Source organism: Callithrix jacchus, chromosome 2 (assembly GCF_049354715.1).
Source record: "Callithrix jacchus isolate 240 chromosome 2, calJac240_pri, whole genome shotgun sequence".
In the NCBI taxonomy this organism is placed as follows: Eukaryota; Metazoa; Chordata; class Mammalia; order Primates; family Cebidae; genus Callithrix; species Callithrix jacchus.
The window spans coordinates 148,858,665-148,878,250 of NC_133503.1; the positions used below are offsets into that span (position 1 = coordinate 148,858,665).

At 37.8% G+C, this 19,586-nt stretch overlaps 2 protein-coding genes across 8 annotated transcripts in view; one reads left to right on the forward strand and one right to left on the reverse strand.

Annotated features, from left to right (window-relative positions):
* The window catches only part of NDUFAF2 (NADH:ubiquinone oxidoreductase complex assembly factor 2), a 234,718-nt gene extending 216,498 nt beyond the window's left edge, over window positions 1-18,220 (reverse strand). For all 5 annotated transcript variants that reach the window (XR_013532301.1, XR_013532300.1, XR_013532302.1 and 2 more), the window contains exon 1: window positions 17,982-18,220. Coding sequence is in view for 2 of the 5 variants with exons in the window: in XM_002744928.7 (XP_002744974.1) it covers window positions 17,982-18,108 (127 nt within the window). In the remaining 3 variants the exon portion in view is untranslated. The remainder of the gene's footprint in view (window positions 1-17,981) is intronic.
* A 73-nt stretch (window positions 18,221-18,293) lies between these two features.
* ERCC8 (ERCC excision repair 8, CSA ubiquitin ligase complex subunit) overlaps window positions 18,294-19,586 on the forward strand; it is a 70,985-nt gene continuing 69,692 nt past the window's right edge. For all 3 annotated transcript variants that reach the window (XM_008992013.5, XM_008992014.5, XM_017969906.4), the window contains exon 1: window positions 18,294-18,432. In XM_008992013.5, the coding sequence (XP_008990261.1) occupies window positions 18,356-18,432 (77 nt within the window). In that variant the 5' untranslated portion in view covers window positions 18,294-18,355. The remainder of the gene's footprint in view (window positions 18,433-19,586) is intronic.

The following is a 19,586-nucleotide window of genomic DNA, read 5'->3' on the forward strand; positions in this document are numbered from 1 at the left end:
TTAAGCATCTGTCTTACAATTTTGTAAAACTAGTTAATCATTTTTTGTGGTTCTTTTTTATTTTGTTTCATTTTTGTCTTTATGTCTCTGGGTCCATAAACACCTCAATTCATTGCAAAGCTACTTTTTCAGCATCTACCTTCTATCCAGACATATGCATATAAAGTACATTTAAGTATTCAGAAACATAACAATCACCTCAAATTTAAAATGAGGATAATCATCCCTGTTTACATGGTTGTTATAAAAATGTGGAATAATCAGAGTTAGCACTCAATAAATAGTAGCTATCATTACTTTAAATATTACTAAAAAAACTGAAAGCTACAAGAGGTTGAGAACAAAATGAATAAAAATGTGTTTTCAATTTGTGTTACAAATTAAATATGAAAACTTCAGATTAAAATACCCCATGATTCAAGTTTACTTCCTTCATCTCCCAAAACCCAACTGAATTTATTAAAGAATACATGACAGGAGATGTAGCTATGCTAGGAAACAAAGGTACCATTAAGAGGTCAGAAACTAAGGCCAAAAGGCCTGAAATACATAAAACAGGTGTTTCGCTTATTGATAGTAATCAATAACTATCTGTCGCATGAGAAAATTAACAAATGATACAGGATAAGATGAAAAGCAAACTTAGTAGTGCTGACTGGCCTATGAATCAGCACAAGCGAACAGGCCTGCCTAGAAAGAATCAATATAGTTTTCCAAAAATAGGTCCTGAGAAAACTCCAAAATTAGAGCAGTAAGGCTAAGAGCAAGTGGCAAATGTTAACAGTCCAGTCCAAAAAAAATTTGGAAATGCCACCAGTCCTACTACAGGAAGTCCTGGTTATCACTAATACAAGTTACACACAAAATACACGTTTTTAAAAAAATGACAAAAAGAAAACATCAAAGGAACAAAGCCAAACCATAATATGTGGTCAGTGTCTCAATGAGCCCCTTCACTATTTCTCATGGGCAACTAAGACTTTCACCTAATAGTGACAGTCTTAAGATTCCCAATAGCAGGGACTGAAAGTGAAAGGACCCTGTATTCAGTATAGTTCTACCAAAGTAATTCTACCAGAGCACTATGAGACCTACTGGCCTGCAATATTCACTGGGGTCTGTCTGGGTATAAACAGCTAATTTCAAGTAAATTGAGGGTTATGCTGCAAAAGATATCTAAGGAGGGTAATCAGGAATCAGAAAAAGTTTTTAAAAAGATAAAGGGTAAATCTATAGAAACTTAAAAAACAAACTGTTTTAAAAAGGTAAACAGATCAGCCAATAAACAAGAACATTATAGGATAACCAAGAAAATATGAATGGCTAGATATTTGATGATATTAAGGGATTTTTTTATTTCTATATACAATGACAGTGTTATTTTTACATTTAAAAACAGGAGTGCTTGTGTTTAAAAGACACATATTGAAACGTATATAGGTAAGTCGACAAGATGTTTGTTACCTGCTTCAAAATAATATAGGAAAGATAACTGAGGGTTATGAAGAAAATAATATTTAACCACAGTATAACTGTAAAAAGTGAGTTTTAGGTATGTGGCAGTTTGCTTTCTCATTCTACTTCTTATGTTTGAAACATTTTAATTCAATAATTAAAAATAAATGAAACAGTAATTCTCAAGTTAGAACAAAAGGTAAAATCCAACTAATATTCTTAAAAATGAAGCACAAAGAAAAGGTATAAAACACCCTTCAATTATAAGCAAAATTCTATTTCTGATTGGCAAACCTCAATTTTAAATTAATAACTTTAAAGTTTGGTTAATAACTCTTTTGATCTGGTTTCTCAAAAGCATTTGAGAACTTCATATTCAAACGCCAGAGTTTTCTTTTTAACTAAAAAACATAAAATATAAAATTCAGAAAATGTTATTATAAATAATGTTTGGCACACTAATAATCCAAGTATATGTGTGTCTAAATATACTCACATGGAAATATAGAAAGTATAGAAAATATAGTTTGGCAGTAAATGTTTTCATAAAAACCTCAGCACAAATTTTTCTCAGCTCACATCTTTTATAAATGTATAAGTAACACTTCAAAAAACTGAGATAACATACAAATCAATCAATGTGATATGCCAAATTAACAAAATGAAACACTGTATGACCATCTCAACAGATGCAGGAAAAGCATTCAATAAAATTCAATCCTTTTCACGATAAAAATTCTCAACATCAGTTATAGAAGGAGTGCACCTCAACATAATGAAGGCCATATATGACAAATCCATAGTTAACATTATATTCAAGAGTGAAAAACTGAAAGCTTTTCCTCTAAGGTCAGGAATGAAACAAGGATGCCCACTCTCACCACTTCAATTCAAAAACAGAAGTCCTAGCAAGAATAAGTGGTCAAGAAAAACAAATAAATGACATCCGAATTGGAGAGGAAGAAGCTGCAGATAATGATCTTATACATAGAAAGCCCCAAAGATTCCACACACAAAAGAAAAGCTGTTCAGACTAATGAATGAATTCAGCAAAGCTGCAAAATATAAAATCAATATAGAGGCCAGGAATGGTGGCTAACAGCACTTTGGGAGTCCAAGGCAGGTGGATCACTTGAGCATAGGAGTTCAAAACCAGCCTGGGCAACATGGTGAAACCTCATTTCTACAAAAAATTCAAAAATTAGCTGAACATGGTGGCACATATCTGTAGTCCCAGTACTTGGGAGGCTTACTTAGGCCCAGGAGGCAGAGGTTGCAGTGAGCCGAGATCACGCCAGTGCCTTCCAGCCTGGGTGACAGAGTAAAATTTTGTCTCAAAAACAGTAACAAAAAAAGTCAACAAAAATCTATTGCATGTCTATATACTATCAACAAATTATCTGAAAAGGAAATTAAGAAAACAACCTACTCACAATAACATCAAAAAATACTTGAGAATGAACTAAGGCATTGAAAGACTTATACACTGAAAACTATAAAACACTGATGAAGGAAATGCTTTAAAGCAGACACAAATAAATGCAAAGACATCAGATATGTTCATGGACTGGAAGAATTAATACAGTTAAAGTGTTCATACTACCCAAAGCAATCTACAGATTCAACACAATCTCTATAAAAACTCCAATGATATTTTCTTTCCAGAAATAGAAACAACAATTCTAAAATTCATATGGAATTACAAAAAGACACTGAGTAGCCAAAGCAATTTTACGCAGGAAGAACAAAGCTGGAGGCATCACACTGTGTGATTTCAAAATACATTTAAAAGCTACAGTAATCAAAACAGTATGGTAACAGCATAAAACCAGACATAATGGAACAGAAGACAGAATCTAGTAATAAAGCCACACATGAAGTCAAGTGCATTTTGACAATTAAGCCAAGAACACACAATGGAGAAAGGATAATCTCTTCAAATAAACGGTACTGGGATAACTAGATATCCCCATGCAGAAGAATGAAATTGGACCCTTATCTCACACTATATATAAAAATCAACTCAATATGAAATAAAGACTTCAATGTAAGTCCCTAAACTACAAAACTCTTAGAAGAAAACAGGGAAAAAACTTCTCGACATTGGCTTTGGCAATTATTTCTTAGATACGACAACAAAAGCACAAAACAATGAAAGCAAAAATAGGTAAGTCAGATTACGTCAAACCAAAATATTTTGGCAAAGCAAAGGATATAAAGGCAACCTATGAAATAGGAGAAATATTTGCAAACCATATCTCATAAAGGATTAAAAACCAAAATATATAAGCAACTTCTATGACTTAATACCAAAAAAAACCAAATAACTTGATTTTAAAATGGGCAAAGGAACTTACAGACATTTCTCCAAAGAAAACATACAATTAGCCAATAGGTATATGAAAAGGTTCTCAACATCACTAGCCATCAGGGAAATCACATTAAAACCACAATAAGCTATCACCGTATACCTGTTAGGATGGCTACTATTTAAAAAAAAAAAAAAAAAAAAAAAAGACAGCAGAGCATGGAGGCTCATTCCGGTAATCCCAGCACTTTGGGAGGCCGAGGCAAGCAAGCGGATCACTTGAGGTCATGAGGCCAACATGGGAAAACCCCGTCTCTACTAAAGGTACAGAAAATTCGCTGGGCATGGAGGCGTGTGCCTGTAGTCCCCACTACTCGGGAGGCTGAGGTGAGAGAATCACTTGAACTGGGGAGGCAGAGGTTGCAGTGAGCCAAGATCCTGCTACTGCACTCTAGCTGGGCAACAGAGTGAGACTCTGTCTCAAAGTAAAAAAAAAAAAGACAACGATTGTTGGCAAGGATGTGGAAAAAAGAGAACCCTTTTACACTGCCTATGGGAATGCAAACTGGTACAGCCATTATGGAAAACTGAATGGAGTTTTCTAAAAAAATTTGGAATATAACTACCAAATGCTCCAACAATCCTACTTACATATCCAAAGGATTTGAAATCAGGATCTCAATGTTTGCACTCCCATGTTCATTGTGGCATTATTCACAAAACCCATTATAGGGAAACAACTAAATGTCCACTGGTAGATGAATGGATAAAGAAAATATGTTATATATACATAATGGATTATTCAGCCATAAAAGAGAAGAAAATCCTGTCATTTGTGACAACGTAAATGACTCTTGAGGGCATTATGTTAAGTAAAATAAGCCAGGCACAGAGGCTAAGTATTCAGTGAATCTAAAATAATCAAATTAACAGAAGCAGAGAGTGAAGTGATGGTTGCCAGATGTTAGGGGGAAAGGTAAATGAAAAGATATCAGTCTAAGAGTACAAAGTTTCTTTTACACAAGATGAGTAAGTCCTTGAAGATTTAGTGTACAGAATAGTGATTACAGTTTGCAAGACTGTGTTACACACTTAAAATTGTGCAAAACAGGGAGATCTTACATTAAGTGTTCCTATCACACACACGAAATAATAATAATAAATAAGAGGGTAGAAGAAAACTTTTGGAATTGATGTTTATGGCATAGAGTGTGTTGATGGTTTTATGGGTGCATACTTATGTTTAAACTCAAGTTGCATATATTAAATATGTACAGCTTTTTATATATCAATTTTGTATATCAATTTGTACCTAAATAAAGTAGTTTAAGAAACAGAACAAAATGACAAAATCATGTTAATTCTAAGATATTCTAATAAAATGTTGAACTAGAATAAGAAGTTTATTTCATAATTATTAAAATATGAAGTTTCAAAATCACTGCAAGTTGCCTGGCACAAACAATTCATTAGAAAAGGTTATATAATTTTTAAAAATGTATTCCAAAAATAAATCTGTCGTGTTTGATAGAACATTTGTCCTGGATCCTAAAACAAGACATTATTGTTACCTAATGTCCACTGCCATCTCTGCCTTATCCCTAAAGGAATTTGGTTTTAGGAGGACCAACTGAAGCTAGTATGATGAAAAGTAACAGATTAGTTGCAACACTCAAATACCTACATTCAAGTAATTTATGATGTTATTATGTTTTCTTCTTAACATTACTTTGTTTTTATTTTTTGAGATGGAGTCTCACTGCCAGTGGCGCAATCTTAGCTCTCTGAGACCTCTACTTCCTAGATTCAAGCAATTCTCCTGCCACAGTCTCCCAAGTAGCTGGGATTACAGGTGCCCACCACCACACCCAGCTAATTTCTATATTTTTAGTAGAGATGGGATTTCACCATGTTGGCCAGGGTGGTCTCAAACTCTTGATCTCAAGCAATCTGCCTGCCTTGGCCTCCCAAAGTGCTGGGATTACAGGTACGAGTCACCGTGCCTGGCCTTCCTATAGTTATTTTTTTCTCTCTCTCTATTCCCATCATTACAGCCCAGTGGGATCTCTTTCTAAGATCATTGTAAATCTAGCAATGCTGGCACATAATCGCCCATTTAAGTTTCTCTCCTCTCCCCTCTAGCTCACCTTCACAAGGCCTCTGGAGTCATTTCTCTGGAATCTCTAATCATGTCACAAACGTTTCCCTGTTGAAAAGCTTTCAATGGCTACCTATTATCCACAGAATGAAGTATAAACTTCAAATCTATAGTTTTCAAGGACTTTTATAATCTGACCTTGTCTATTCCCTCAGTAAAATAGTCTTCTCTTCTACACTTAAGTCAACACACATGGGACTACCTTCCAACACATTTCCCACCCCTTTTTATGCTTAACCAGGAGTACTCTCCTACTACTCTTTCTGAAATCATACTTGTCCTTCAAGGTACTGATGAAATGTTTTCAGTTATATATCTTCCTAAGTTCTCCCAGTTACAATTAAACACAAAGCACCTTCTTTTTTTATATAGCATAGCTCTAACAGTTCAAATGTTGTTTCTTAAAGAAGCTAAACATCTACCCTTTGATCAAAGGTCAGAGTTAAGAATTAAACAGATGACTCTTAATTCTTTTCTATGCAACAGTCTTTCAAATACTTGAAGCACCTCATAAATTATCTCTTCATACAGTAAATTTCCTCAAAATACACAGCTCATACTTATAGGGATAATTTCTAGGAATTTTCATTATCAAAACCAGCCCTGTCTGGATATTCCAGGTTTGCAACCATCTCTCTTAAAGTGAGGTATCCATAACCAAACACAATACTCTAAATCAGTGTTTTTGAAACTTAGGCAAATGATTCATACTCCCCCAAATTTGGACATTCACAATGTCTATTAACAAATTAACGGGATTCATGGAAAGATGGCCAAAAGGAAGCTTCTCCGGAGTCCAGCTACCACCGGGTGAGATAGAACCAAAGCGATATCCACGTCTCCGAGCAAGGTACTGGTTTTGTTTTAAAGGAACTGGTTGAACAGCAGGATTAACCCCCAAAAAAGGCAGTGAAAGCAGCCCAAAGGCATCCAGCCCATGCAAGGTGGGGCACTGCCCCACCTGGAAAACATATCAGGCACAGAGGATCGTGGGGGGTGAGGGGGGCGTCACCTCCTGGGTTCTCTGAATCAGATACAGTAATTAACTCCGAGACTTCAGCAGCACACAGACCAGAAAAACACTGCCTTGCTGAGAACCATTCAGCATCGCAGACCTGGGCAACAGCCCAGGCTGGCAGCCCCAGCCAGACTGATGCCTTGTTAGCACAGACCAGGTTACAGATTTGGACTAATACCAAGAAAGCTTGCAAAAAGGAACTGCCCATCCCACAGAAGGGAGAGTTGAAAGCGGAAAGTGGGATACGACCAAACAGACCCCTCCCCCACATGATCCAGCAACCGGAGTCCCCCTCCCGGAAATTTTGCAGTTAACACACCCTCCACCCAGGAACAGTGGGCTCAGCAGACAAAAAGAGCCCACCATTGGAAGGTGGGGCTAACCCCACTAGTACCGATACCAGGAGAAGAATCAACAGCAGCCTGGCTGAGACTGAGGCAGCCCAGCAGCGCCTCCACTGGCAGACAATGGACAGACTGCCTCAAGTGGCACACTGACACCTGCATGAAAAAAAAAAAAGCCTCATACAAGAGAAATAACCCAACTTTAATAGAAAGGACGTCCACTCAGAGAAGATGGGAAGAAACCAGCACAAAAAGGGCAAAACATCAAAGTCCAAAATGCCTCTCCTCCCCAGAGATCACAACGACACACCAGATGGCAACAAAACAGGTCAGAAAATGATTTTGATGAGCTGACAGAAGTAGGCTTCGGAAGACGGGTAATAACAAACTTCTCTGAGCTAAAAGAACATGTTTTAATCCAATGCAAAGAAACTAGAACCTTCAAAAAAGATTAGCTGAAATGCTGACTAGAATAACCAGCCTAGAGAAGAACATAAACAATTTGATGGAGCTGAAAAACACAGCACAAGAACTTCATGAAGCATACACAAGTTTCAATAGCCAAATCAATCAAGCAGAAGAAAGGATATTAGAGATCGAAGATCAACTCAATGAAATAAAAAGAGAAGGCAAGAAAAGAGAAAAAAGAGTGAAAAGAAATTAGCAAAGCCTCCAGGAAATATGGGATTTTGTGAAAAGACTTAATCTACTCTTGATCAGTGTACCTGAAGAAGAGGGGGAAAATGAATCCAAGCTGGAAGACACTCTTCAAAATATTATCCAGGAGAACTTCCCAACCTAGCAAAGCAGGCCAACATTCAAATACAGGAAATACAAAGAACACCACAGAGATACTCCTCAAGAAGAGCAACCCCAAGGGACATAATCATCAGATTCACCAGTGTTGAAATAAAGGAAAAAGTGCTAAGGGCAGCCAGAGAGAAAGTTCGGGTCATCCACAAAGGAAAGCCCATCAGACTCACAGCTGATCTCTTGGCAGAAACCCTACAAGCCAAAAGAGAGTAAGGACCAATATTTAACATCTTTAAAGAAAAGAACTTTCAACCCAGAATCTCATATCCTGCCAAACTAAGCTTCATAAATGAAGGAGAAATAAAATCCTTTATAGACAAACAATTACTGACAGATTTCATCACCACCAGACGTGCCCTTCCTTCCTGAAGGAAGCACTAAACACAGAAAAAATATCTAGTACCAGCTACTGCGAAACGAACCAAATGGTAAAGACCAATGACACAATGAGGAAATTAAGTCGACCAATGGGCAAAGCAACCAGTAACAAAAGGCAGGATCAAATTCACACATAACAATATTAACATTAAATGTAAAAGGCATAAATGCCCCAATCAAAAGACAGACTGGCAAACTGGGTAAAAAGTCAAAACCCATCAGTGTGCTGTATTCAGGAGACCCATCTCACATGCAAAGACACACATACACTCAAAATAAAGGGATGGAAGAATTACCAAGCAAATGGAGAGCAAAAGAAAAACAGGGGTTGCAATTTTAGTCTCTGATAAAATTGACTTTAAACCAACAGAGATCAGAAGAGACAAAGAAGGACACTACATAATGGTGAAAGGATCAATACAGTAAGAAGATCTAACTTTCCTAAATATATATGCACCCAATACAGGAGATCCCAGATACATAAAGCAAGTTCTTAATGACCTACAAAGAGACTTAGTTTCCTGCACAGTCATAGTGGGAGATTTTAACACTCCACTGTCAACATTAGACAGATCAATGAGACAGAAAATCAAAAAGGATAAACAGGACTTCAAAGCAGAATTGGAACAAGCGGCCCTAATAGACATCTACAGATCTCTCCACACCACAGCCACAGAATATACCTTCTTCTCAGCACCACATCACACTTACTCTAAAACTGACCACATAATTGGAAGTAAATCACCCCTCTGCAAATGCAAAAAACCAGAAATCATAACAAACCGTTTCTCAGACCATAGTGCAATCAAATTGGATCTCAGGATTAAGAAACTAACTCAAAACCGCACAACTTCAAGGAAACTGAAAACTGGCTCCAAAATGTTGACTGGATAAACAATGAAATGAAGGCAGAAATAAAGATGTTCTTTGAAACCAACGAGAACAAGGACACAATGTACCAGAATCTCTGAGACACATTTAAAGCAGTGTCTAGAAGGAAATTTATAGCAATAAATGCCCACATGAGAAATGAGGAAAGATCTAAAATCGACACCCTATCATCAAAATTGAAAGAGCTAGAGGAGCAAGATTAAAAAAAAAAAACTCAAAAGCTAGCAGAAAACAAGAAATAACTAAGATCAGAGCAGAAATAAAGGAGATAGACAAAAAAAAATTCAAAAACTCAATAAATCCAGGAGCTGGTTTTTTGAAAAGATCAACAAAATAGATTGCTAGCCAGATTAATAAAAAAACAAAGAAAGAAGAATCAAATAGATACAATAAAAACAATAAAAGGGATATCACCACCAATCCCACAAAAATACAAACTACCATCAGAGCTTACTACAAACAACTCTATACACATAAATCAGTAAACCTGGAAGAAATGGATAAATTCATAGACACTTGCACCCTACCAAAACAAAACCAGGAAGAAATTGAAACCCTGAATGGACCAATAACAAGGGCTGAAGTTGAGGCAGCAATTAAGGGCCTACCAACCAAAAAAAGTGCAGGTCCAGACAGGTTCACAGCTGAATTCTAACAGAGGTACAAAAAGGAGCTGGTACCAATCATTCTGAAACTATTCCAAACAATACAAAAAGAGGGAATCCTCCCCAACTCATTTTATGAGACCAGCATCATCCTGATACCAAAACCTGGCACTCAACAAAAAAATAAAATTTCAGGCCTATCTCCATGATGACCATAGATGTAAACTTCAATAAAAAGGGCCGGGCGCGGTGGCTCATGCCTATAATCCCAGTGCTTTGGGAGGCCGAGACAAATGGATCACAAGGTCAAGAGATCAAGACCATTCTGGTCAACATGGTGAAACCCCGTCTCTACTAAAAATACAAAAAAGTAGCTGGGCATGGTGGCACGTGCCTGTAATCCCAGCTACTCAGGAGGCTGAGGCAGGAGAACTGCCTGAACCCAGGAGGCAGAGGTTGCAGTGAGCCGAGATTGTGCCATTGCACTCCAGCCTGGGTAACAAGAGCGAAACTCCATCTTAAAAATAAATACATGGCTAAACCATTAAAAAAATTTTTCAATAAAATAATGGCAAACTGATTGTAACAGCACATCAAAATGCTTAGCCATCATGATCAAGTAGGCTTCATCCCAGGGATGCAAGCCTGGTTCAACATATGCAAGTCTAAAAGCGTAATCCACCACATAAATAGAACCAAAGACAAAAACTAAATGATTATCTCAACAGATGCAGAGAAGGCCTTCAACAAAATTCAACAGCCCTTTGTTCTAAAAACTCCCAATAAACTAGGTATCGATGGAACCTATCACAAAATAATAAAAGCTATTTACAACAAACCACAGTCAATATCATATTGAATGGACAACAACTGGAAGCATTCCCTTTGAAATCTGGCACTAGAAAAGGATGCCCTCTCTCTGTACTCTTATTCAATATAGTATTGCAAGTTTTAGCCAGAGCAATCAGGCAAGAAAAAGAAATAAAGGGTATTCAATTAGGAAAGGAGGAAGTCAAATTGTCTCTAAAAAGATGACATGATTGCACATTTAGAAGACCTCATCATCTCAGCCCAAACTCTCCTTAAGCTGATAAGCAACTTCAGCAAAGTCTGAGGATACAAAATCAATGTGCAGAATTCACAAACATTCCTATACACTAATAACAGACAAAGAGCCAAATCAAGAGCGTTCACAATTGCTACAAGAAGAATAAAATACGTAGGAATACAACTAACAAAGGAGGCAAAGGACCTCTTCAAGGAGAACTACAAACCACTGCTCAAGGAAATAAGAGAAGACACAAACAGATGGAAAAATATTCCATGCTCATGGTTAGGAAGAATCAATATTTTGAAAATGGCCATACTGCCCAAAGTAGTTTACAGATTTAATGCTATCTCCATCAAACTACCAATGACCTTCTTCACAGAACTGGAAAAAACCACTTTAACTTCATATGGAACCAAAAAAAAGCCCACATAGCCAAGACAATCCTAAGCAAAAAGAACAAAGCTGGTGGCATCACGCAGCCAGACTTCAAGCTATACTACATGGCAACAGTAATCAAAACAGCATGGTACTGATATGAAAACAGAGACATAGACCAATGGAACAGAACAGAGGCCTCTGGAGCAACACCACACATCTACAACCATCTGATCTTTGACAAACCTGACAAAAACAAGCAATGGGGAAAGGATTCCCTGTTTAATAAATGGTGTTGGGAAAACTGGTTAGCCATGTGCAGAAAGCTGAAACTGGACCCCTTCCTGACAACTTACACTAAAATTAACTCCAGATGAATTAAGGACTTAAACATAAGACCTAACACCATAAAAAAAATCTAGAAGAAAACCTAGGCAAAACCATTCAGGACATACTATAGGTAAGGACTTCATGACTAATACACCAAAAGCAGTGGCAACAAAAGCCAAAATAGGCAAATGGAATCTAATTAAACTTCAGAGCTTCTGTACAGCAAAAGAAACAATCATTAGAGCAAACCAGCAACCAACAGAATGGGAAAAAATTTTTGCAATCTACCCATCTGACAAAGGGCTAACATCCAGAATCTACAAAGAACTGAAAGAGATTTACAAGAAAAAAAAAAACGAACCCATCCAAAAGTGGGCGAAGGATATGAACAGACACTTTTCAAAAGGACACATATATGAGGCCAACAAATACATGAAAAAATGCTCATCATCACTAGTCATTAGAGAAATGCAAATCAAAACCACAATGAGATATCATCTCACTCCAGTTAGAATGGCGATCATTAAAAAATCTGGAGAAACAGATGCTGGAGAGGATGTGGAGAAATAGGAACAATTTTACACTGCTGGTGAGAGTGTAAAATAGTTCAACCATTGTGGGAGACAGTGTGGCAATTCCTCAAGGACCTAGAAATAGAAATTCCATTTGATCCAGCAATCCCATTACTGGGTATATATCCAAATAATTATAAATTGTTCTATTATAAAGACACAAGCACACATATGTTCACTGCGGCACTGTTTACAATAGTAAAGACCTGGAACCAATTCAAATGCCCATCGATGATAGACTGGACAAGGAAAATGTGGCACCTATACACCATGGAATACTATGCAGCCATAAAAAATGATGAGTTTGTGTCCTTTGTGGGGACAGAGATGAATTTGAAAACCATCATTCTCAGCAAACTGACACAAGAACAGAAAATCAAACACTGCATGTTCTCACTCATAGGCAGGTGTCGAACAACGAGAACATGTGGACACAGGGAGGGGAGCATCATACACTGGGGTCTGTTGTGGGGGAATAGGGGAGGGACAGCAAGGGTTGGGGAGGTTAGGGAGGGATAACATGGGGAGAAATGCCAGATACAGGTGACGGGGAGATGGAGGCAGCAAACCACATTGCCATGCATGTACCTATGCAACAATCCTGCATGTTCTGCACATATACCCCAGAATCTAAAGTGCAATAAAATATATATGTATATTAAAAAAAACAATAATAAACCTGATCTCATCCTCATCTTTCTTCCTTTGTAAGTAACGTGTATTTTCCTCTGGCTCTATAAAGATTTTCTCTTTATTAATGGCTTTGAGCAATTGGATTATAATATGCCTTGGTGTTGTTTTCTACACTTTTCTTTGATTTGTAATTTGTTATTGTTTTGAGGTCTGTTGGTTTATCGTTTTCATCAAATTTTGAATATTTTTTACCATTATTTTTTCAAATATTTTAGGTCTCCAAAATGACCTTTATCCCTTATGGTCTCCAGTTACATATATTAGGCCACTTGAGGGTACCTCACAGCTTGCCAATTGCTCTTTTTTTTCTGGTCTTTTTTCTCTCTGTGTTTTATTTTGGGTGAATTTTATTACTATCTTTCAATCATAAATGTGTAAGGACATAACAATAGGTATTGAAAATACATGAAGCAAAAACAGAACTGGAAAGAATAAAAGACAAATGTATACATATATTCAGAGTGCAACATACTTTTTTCAATAAAGTATAAAGAAAAATCAGTATGAATATAGAAAGTTTGAACAACTCTATATTAAGCAGCTTGGGCTAAATGATGTTTACAGTACATTCGACCCAAAATAGAAATATATATAATACGTTTTTTTGAAGCCCAAACATAGCATTTACCAAATCACACCATATTTTTAGGCCACAAAACAGTTTACAATAAATTTAAAATAACTTAAATCATATAAAATATGTTCTCTGAATAAAATGGAATTAAACTAGAAGTTATTGAAGATATCTAGAAAATCTTCAAATATTTTTAAATTAAAGAACAGGCTTCTAAATAAATACATGGGTCATAGACAAAATAAATAAGAAAGTTGCATGAAAAAAATTTTAATATAAAAATTTGTCAAATGTGGTCATAACAGTTACTACAAGAAATTTTAGCATTAAAAATGTATAATAATACATTAAAAAATAAACAGCTCAAATTATGACCTCAGTGGCCACCTTAAGAAACTATAAAAATAAGAACATATAAAACCAACTGAAAGCAGAAGAAAACGATGACAATATAAGAGTAAGCAATAAGGTAGAAACCAATGAAAAAAACTTACAAAGAAAAATCAATGAAACTCAAAGCTGATTTTCTAAAATAATCAATAAAATTAACAAACCACTCATCAGATAGACCAAGAAAACAAGAATAGCCACAAATTATCAATTCAGGAAAGAGAGGATATCACTATAAATCCTACAAATATTAAAAAAATGATGTATTACAACAACTTTATGACCATAAATTCAACATATTAGATAAAAAGGGCAAACTACTTAAAAGATGAAAACTACCAAAACTCACCTAAGACAAAATAGATAGCCTGAGTAGTCTTATAACTGTTAAAGATATTGAATTTGTAAGTTAAAAATGTATTATCTTTGATTTTTTAATTCCAGCCTTCCAACAAAGAAAACACCAGGACTAGATGGCTTCACAGGCAATTTATACCCAACATGTAAGAAATAAATAATACAAATTCTTCACAAACTCTTCCAGAAAATTCAAAAGAAGGAAACACAATTCTACTCATTTTATAGGAACAGCATTACCCTGAAAACAAACCCAGAAAGACACATAAAAGGAAGCAAGAAATTAAGATCATAAAAAGACTCACACATGGATGTTCATAATTTATTTGTAATAGTCCCTTACCCAAAACAACCCAAATATCTAGGAAAGGTGAATGGATAAACAAATTATATTATATCCATACAATGCAATATAACTCAGAAATAAAAAGGAATAAAATACTGATGCACACAAAAACATGGATGAACCTCAAAATAATTATGCTGAGTGAAGAACCTAAAAAAAAGCAGAATATGTGCTATATGCTTCCATTTAAATAAAATTCCAAAAAATACAAACTAATGTCTAGTGTCAGAAATCAGATGATATCCATGGAAGCAGAAGCATATGGCAGGATTAGAAAGGGGCACAACAAATTGTTGTGGATACCAAATATGTTAACTTTCTTGATTGTGTTGATGGTTTCACAGATATATACATATGTCAAAACTTACCAAATTATGCATTTTAAGCATTAGCAAATTATTTTGTCAATTATACTTCAATAAAACTCTCAAAATGCAATTACAATTATGCAAGAAAACATACAAATGAGTAACTAAGAATATGTAAAAATAAAAATATTCATGTTATTATAGAATAGACATGACCAGTAATTTGAAATTTTAATGATATTGTATCTCTATAGAAATGAATGACACAAAAAAACTTATATAAATGTATTTTTTGGTTTTTTTTGTGCATTTTTTTTTTTTGAGACAGAGTCTCACTCTGTCACCCAAGCTGGAGTGCAGTAGCACAATCATGGCTCACTGCAACCTCTGCCTCCCAGGTTCGAGTGAATCTCTTGCCTCAGCCTCCATAGTAGCTGGGATTACAGGTGCGTGCCACCATACTCAGCTAATTTTTGTATTTTTAGTAGAGAAGGGGTTTTACCACGTTGGCCAGGCTGGTCTGGAACTCCTGACCTCAGGTGATCTGGCCAAAGTGCTGGGATTATAGGTGTGAACCATGGCCTTCAATGTATTTTTTTAATGGGCAAAGGTTTGAACTTTTGGTAATACTTCACCAAAGATCTGTGGATAGCAAATAAGCACATAAAAAGACTGTCAACATCTTCAGGCATTAGGAAAATGAAACTTAAAATCACAATGAGATACCACCATACACCTATCAAAATGCCTAAAATAAAAATAAATACACACACAAAAAAGGATAATACTGGCCTGGCCAGGCACAGTGGCTCATGCTGTAATCCCAGCACTTTGGGAGGCTGAAGCAGGTGGATCGCCTGAGGTCAGAAGTTTAAGACCAACCTGACCAACATGGAGAAACCCAGTCTCTACTAAAAAAACAAAATTAGTGGGGCATGGTGATGCACACCTGTAATCCCAGCTACTTGGGAGGCTGAGGCAGAAGAATCACTTGAACCAGGGAGGCAGAGGTTGCCGTGAGCCAAGATTATGCCATTGCACTCCAGTCTGGGCAACGAAAGCAAAACTCTGTCTCAAAAAAAGAAACAAACAAAAACGGGTAATACTAAGTGCTGATGAGGGTGTGGAAACAACTAGAACTTTAATGCATTGCTGGCAGGAATACAAAATAGTAAAATCACTTTAAAAAGCAGTTTGGTAGTTTCTCATAAAGTTAAATATACATTGATCACACAACCCAGTAATCCCACTACTTGGTATTTACCCAAGAAAGATGAAAACTTATGTTCACACAAAATCCTGGATGGGAACGTTTGTAGAGGCTTTTGTCATAATCACAGAAACTGGAAACAACCTAATGTCCTTCAGCTTGTAAACAGATAAACTGGCAAACCCATACAATGGAGTATGACTGAACAATACAAAGGAACAACTACTGACACATGGATGAATCTCAACTACATTATGCCAGGTGAAGCAAGCCAGAGTCAAAAGTCTAAATCCTGTATAATTCCATTTATATGATATTCTAGAAAAGGCAAATTTATAGGCTCATAAAACGCATCAGTGGTTGCCAAAGGGTGTGGGAATGAACTACTAAGGAGTTACAGGAAATTCTGATGGTGATGGAATTATTCTATTACTTGATTCCGGTGATGCTGCTTTGTACTAATTTGTCAAAAACCATAAAACTGTACTATAAAGGGTAAATGCTGCTGTATGTAAATTATACTTCAATTAAAAAAATCTGACAGTATGCATTTTTTTAAATGTTACTGACAACTTATTGAAAAGAAACATCTTTCTCTCTGCTTGAAATCCATCAAGAAATACTTAACACCTCGCTAGGTTATTTGTGGGCTTTTTTCTTTTTTCGTGAGACATACTCCCTGCCTGACAAAGGAGCTCATTAGGGAAACAAGTCTAAATATTAAAATAAGTTACAGAAAAGGCTAGGCAAAAATAAATAAATAAATAAATTTGAGTGATAAATCACAGAATATGCTTTATGTGTGTGGGAAATGAATGGTACACAATTTTGGAAAGGTCTTAGTGCTTCTCAACATTACTGTTCTTAGATTAGCTCTACCTTTTAAGTGAGGATTATGAGACTTGGAGACGACAACTACTTTGTGATTCCCGAGCTATTAGGTGTCAGAACTGAGATTCTAACCCACCCTTCTTCGCCTGAAGCCTGACATCTTCTGCCTGTGGCGATGGAAAACACAGAAGAGGTTACGACGGCGACTACACAGTGTGACTTAACTGGACAGCAACGCCTCCTACTCCCCAAACAACCCGCTCCACTACTTGGCACGAATCCTAGACAGAAATACCACGAATAGTGCCGTGTTTCTTAAATTAAGCTCATCCTGGTCTTGGAATGCAAACTCCCGAGAACGGACGGAATCAGCGAGCCTTGTGGGGCTATGGACTTACGTCTGAGAAGTTTTGGTTGTAAGGCGCATGGGGCCAGGTCTGCAGCCAGGGTGCCAACGAAAAGGGCAAACACCAACAAAGAGGACAGACGAGGAGCTTAAGATACTCCTCTTCAATAACACCACGCAGCTCGGGGGCACAAGGAAGTTGGGGGGAGTGGGGCACCGCGTACGAAAATCCCCTTCCCTGGCCTTCCCTAGACCGTTTGGTAAAAGATTTCCGTGTATTTTTCCCCGCCTCCGGCGCCAGTCGAGAACTAAATCTGAGGCTCCTCTACCGAGATAGCTGGGAGAAAAGGGGTGTGCGTCTTAACGCGAGCAGCTCGTGCGCCGGGGGAAAACGCTGGGTCACAGTGACCACGGACGCACGAGGTCGGGCCAAGGCGCCAGACCTCCGGGGATAGGCGCCCAGGGCAGGGCCAGGTAGGGCTCCGACTCCGGAGTGAAGGGGGTCGACAGTGGCCAACGAACTCGGGAAATTCCCATCCTAAGTGTCGCACGATGCATTAGTTGAGTAGGCGCTCTCATTTTCCCTCCATTACTGACCACGCAATCACTGCCCTTGCCCTCACCTCACCTCTCCAGTTCTTGTACCCCGCGATATAGTAGTATTTGTTCCCGAACTGGTCGGTGCCCACGTGCTCCTTCACCTCCCGTGACAGCGATCTCCACAAGAAGCGGAACAAATCCTGAGACCAACCCATACCGTCTACCCAGATCCCAGCGCTGTCAGCTGCCGGAACCGCAGTAAGGGTAACGCTCCAGCTGTCCACCCAGCCCAAGGTGGCGGAGAAGTCAGGCCCGCCTCCATCCTCTAGCCCTTCTAGTAACGGCGCTCACCATTGGCCGGATATATCAACGCCTGGCCAATGGGAGAATCTGCTGTTCCAGCCCCGCTCCCGAGCTCTGTCATGGCGACGTGCAGTGCTACCGCCGGTGTGAGGACACGCTATGCTGGGGTTTTTGTCCGCGCGACAAACCGGTTTGGAGGACCCTCTTCGCCTGCGGAGAGCAGCGTCAACACGGAGGTAAAGAAAACCTTTTTGGCTAACAGGCCAGTTAGAATCTGGACCAATAATTGTAAGCTTTCCCCACACTTTCCCGTCTGATTGCTTTCCTGTCACCAGACTCGATTTACCCTCTTCCGTGTTGCTTGCGAAAATAAGATGCTTTTTATTTACTGGTAACAACTTGCAGGCAGGTGGGTTCACCCGCGCGCTCAGGTGAAGACACTATAAACCTAAATAAGAATGCTTCGTTTTACTGTATTCCTTCTCTTTTAAGTTACTCCAGAGAATAACTACCCTCCAAGGACTCGTTCATTCATTCAGTCTACATATTTAGTGAGTTCCTTCTGTCAGGCAGCATATTAAAGGCAGAGGACACAGGTCAAGAATTGAACAAAGTTCGAAATGATTAGAGCGGAGAATTGTGGTAGGGACCATTGACAAGAGATGAAGTAGACAAAAACAAGATGAAGAAGAGCCTTGTGTGCTTGGGTAGAGGTGTGAAGATGAGAATATGGTAAAAGCTATTGCATTTTGTTCTCTGCTTGGCGAATGGGTTGCAATTGAGAACAAAGTGGGAGCCAAGTTCGGTAACTTATGATTACACTTGTCCAGGAGAGAGTTGATGGAGGCCTGGGCCACAGAGTTGCCAAGTACAATAAAGAAAGTGGAGAGGTTTGAAAAACATCTAAGAAATATAATCAGCAGGCCATGGAAATTGATTGGACAAGTGAAGAATGGATAATGATTCCCAGGTCTATGTCTTGTATAAGAAGTTGAATGTTGATAATATACTCTGAGAGAGGGTTTTCCAAAGGGAAGAAGCAAATTTTACTTTTAATTTTGCCCAAATGAACTGAGAAACCTGTGAAGATATTTACTTGGACAGTGAAGAACACAGTTGCATATGAGTTCTGCGTTCTGGAGAAATGTAAATATTAGTTTCCAACATTTAATTCCTTACCTTTTCAATGTTGTGAAATATCTCTGAGAGTTCCTTTACTGTGTTTTTTTGCCAGTGTCACTTCCTCTGACAGATCAGCAGCCTTTCATCACAACCACTTTTCCTCATTTATGTCTTTAAGTTCACCTTCATTGATTTCCTCAGTCCAAATGTCTAGAATGTCTCCAATGTCAACAGTGTCATTGTTCCCACAATCAGCATGTTCCCACAG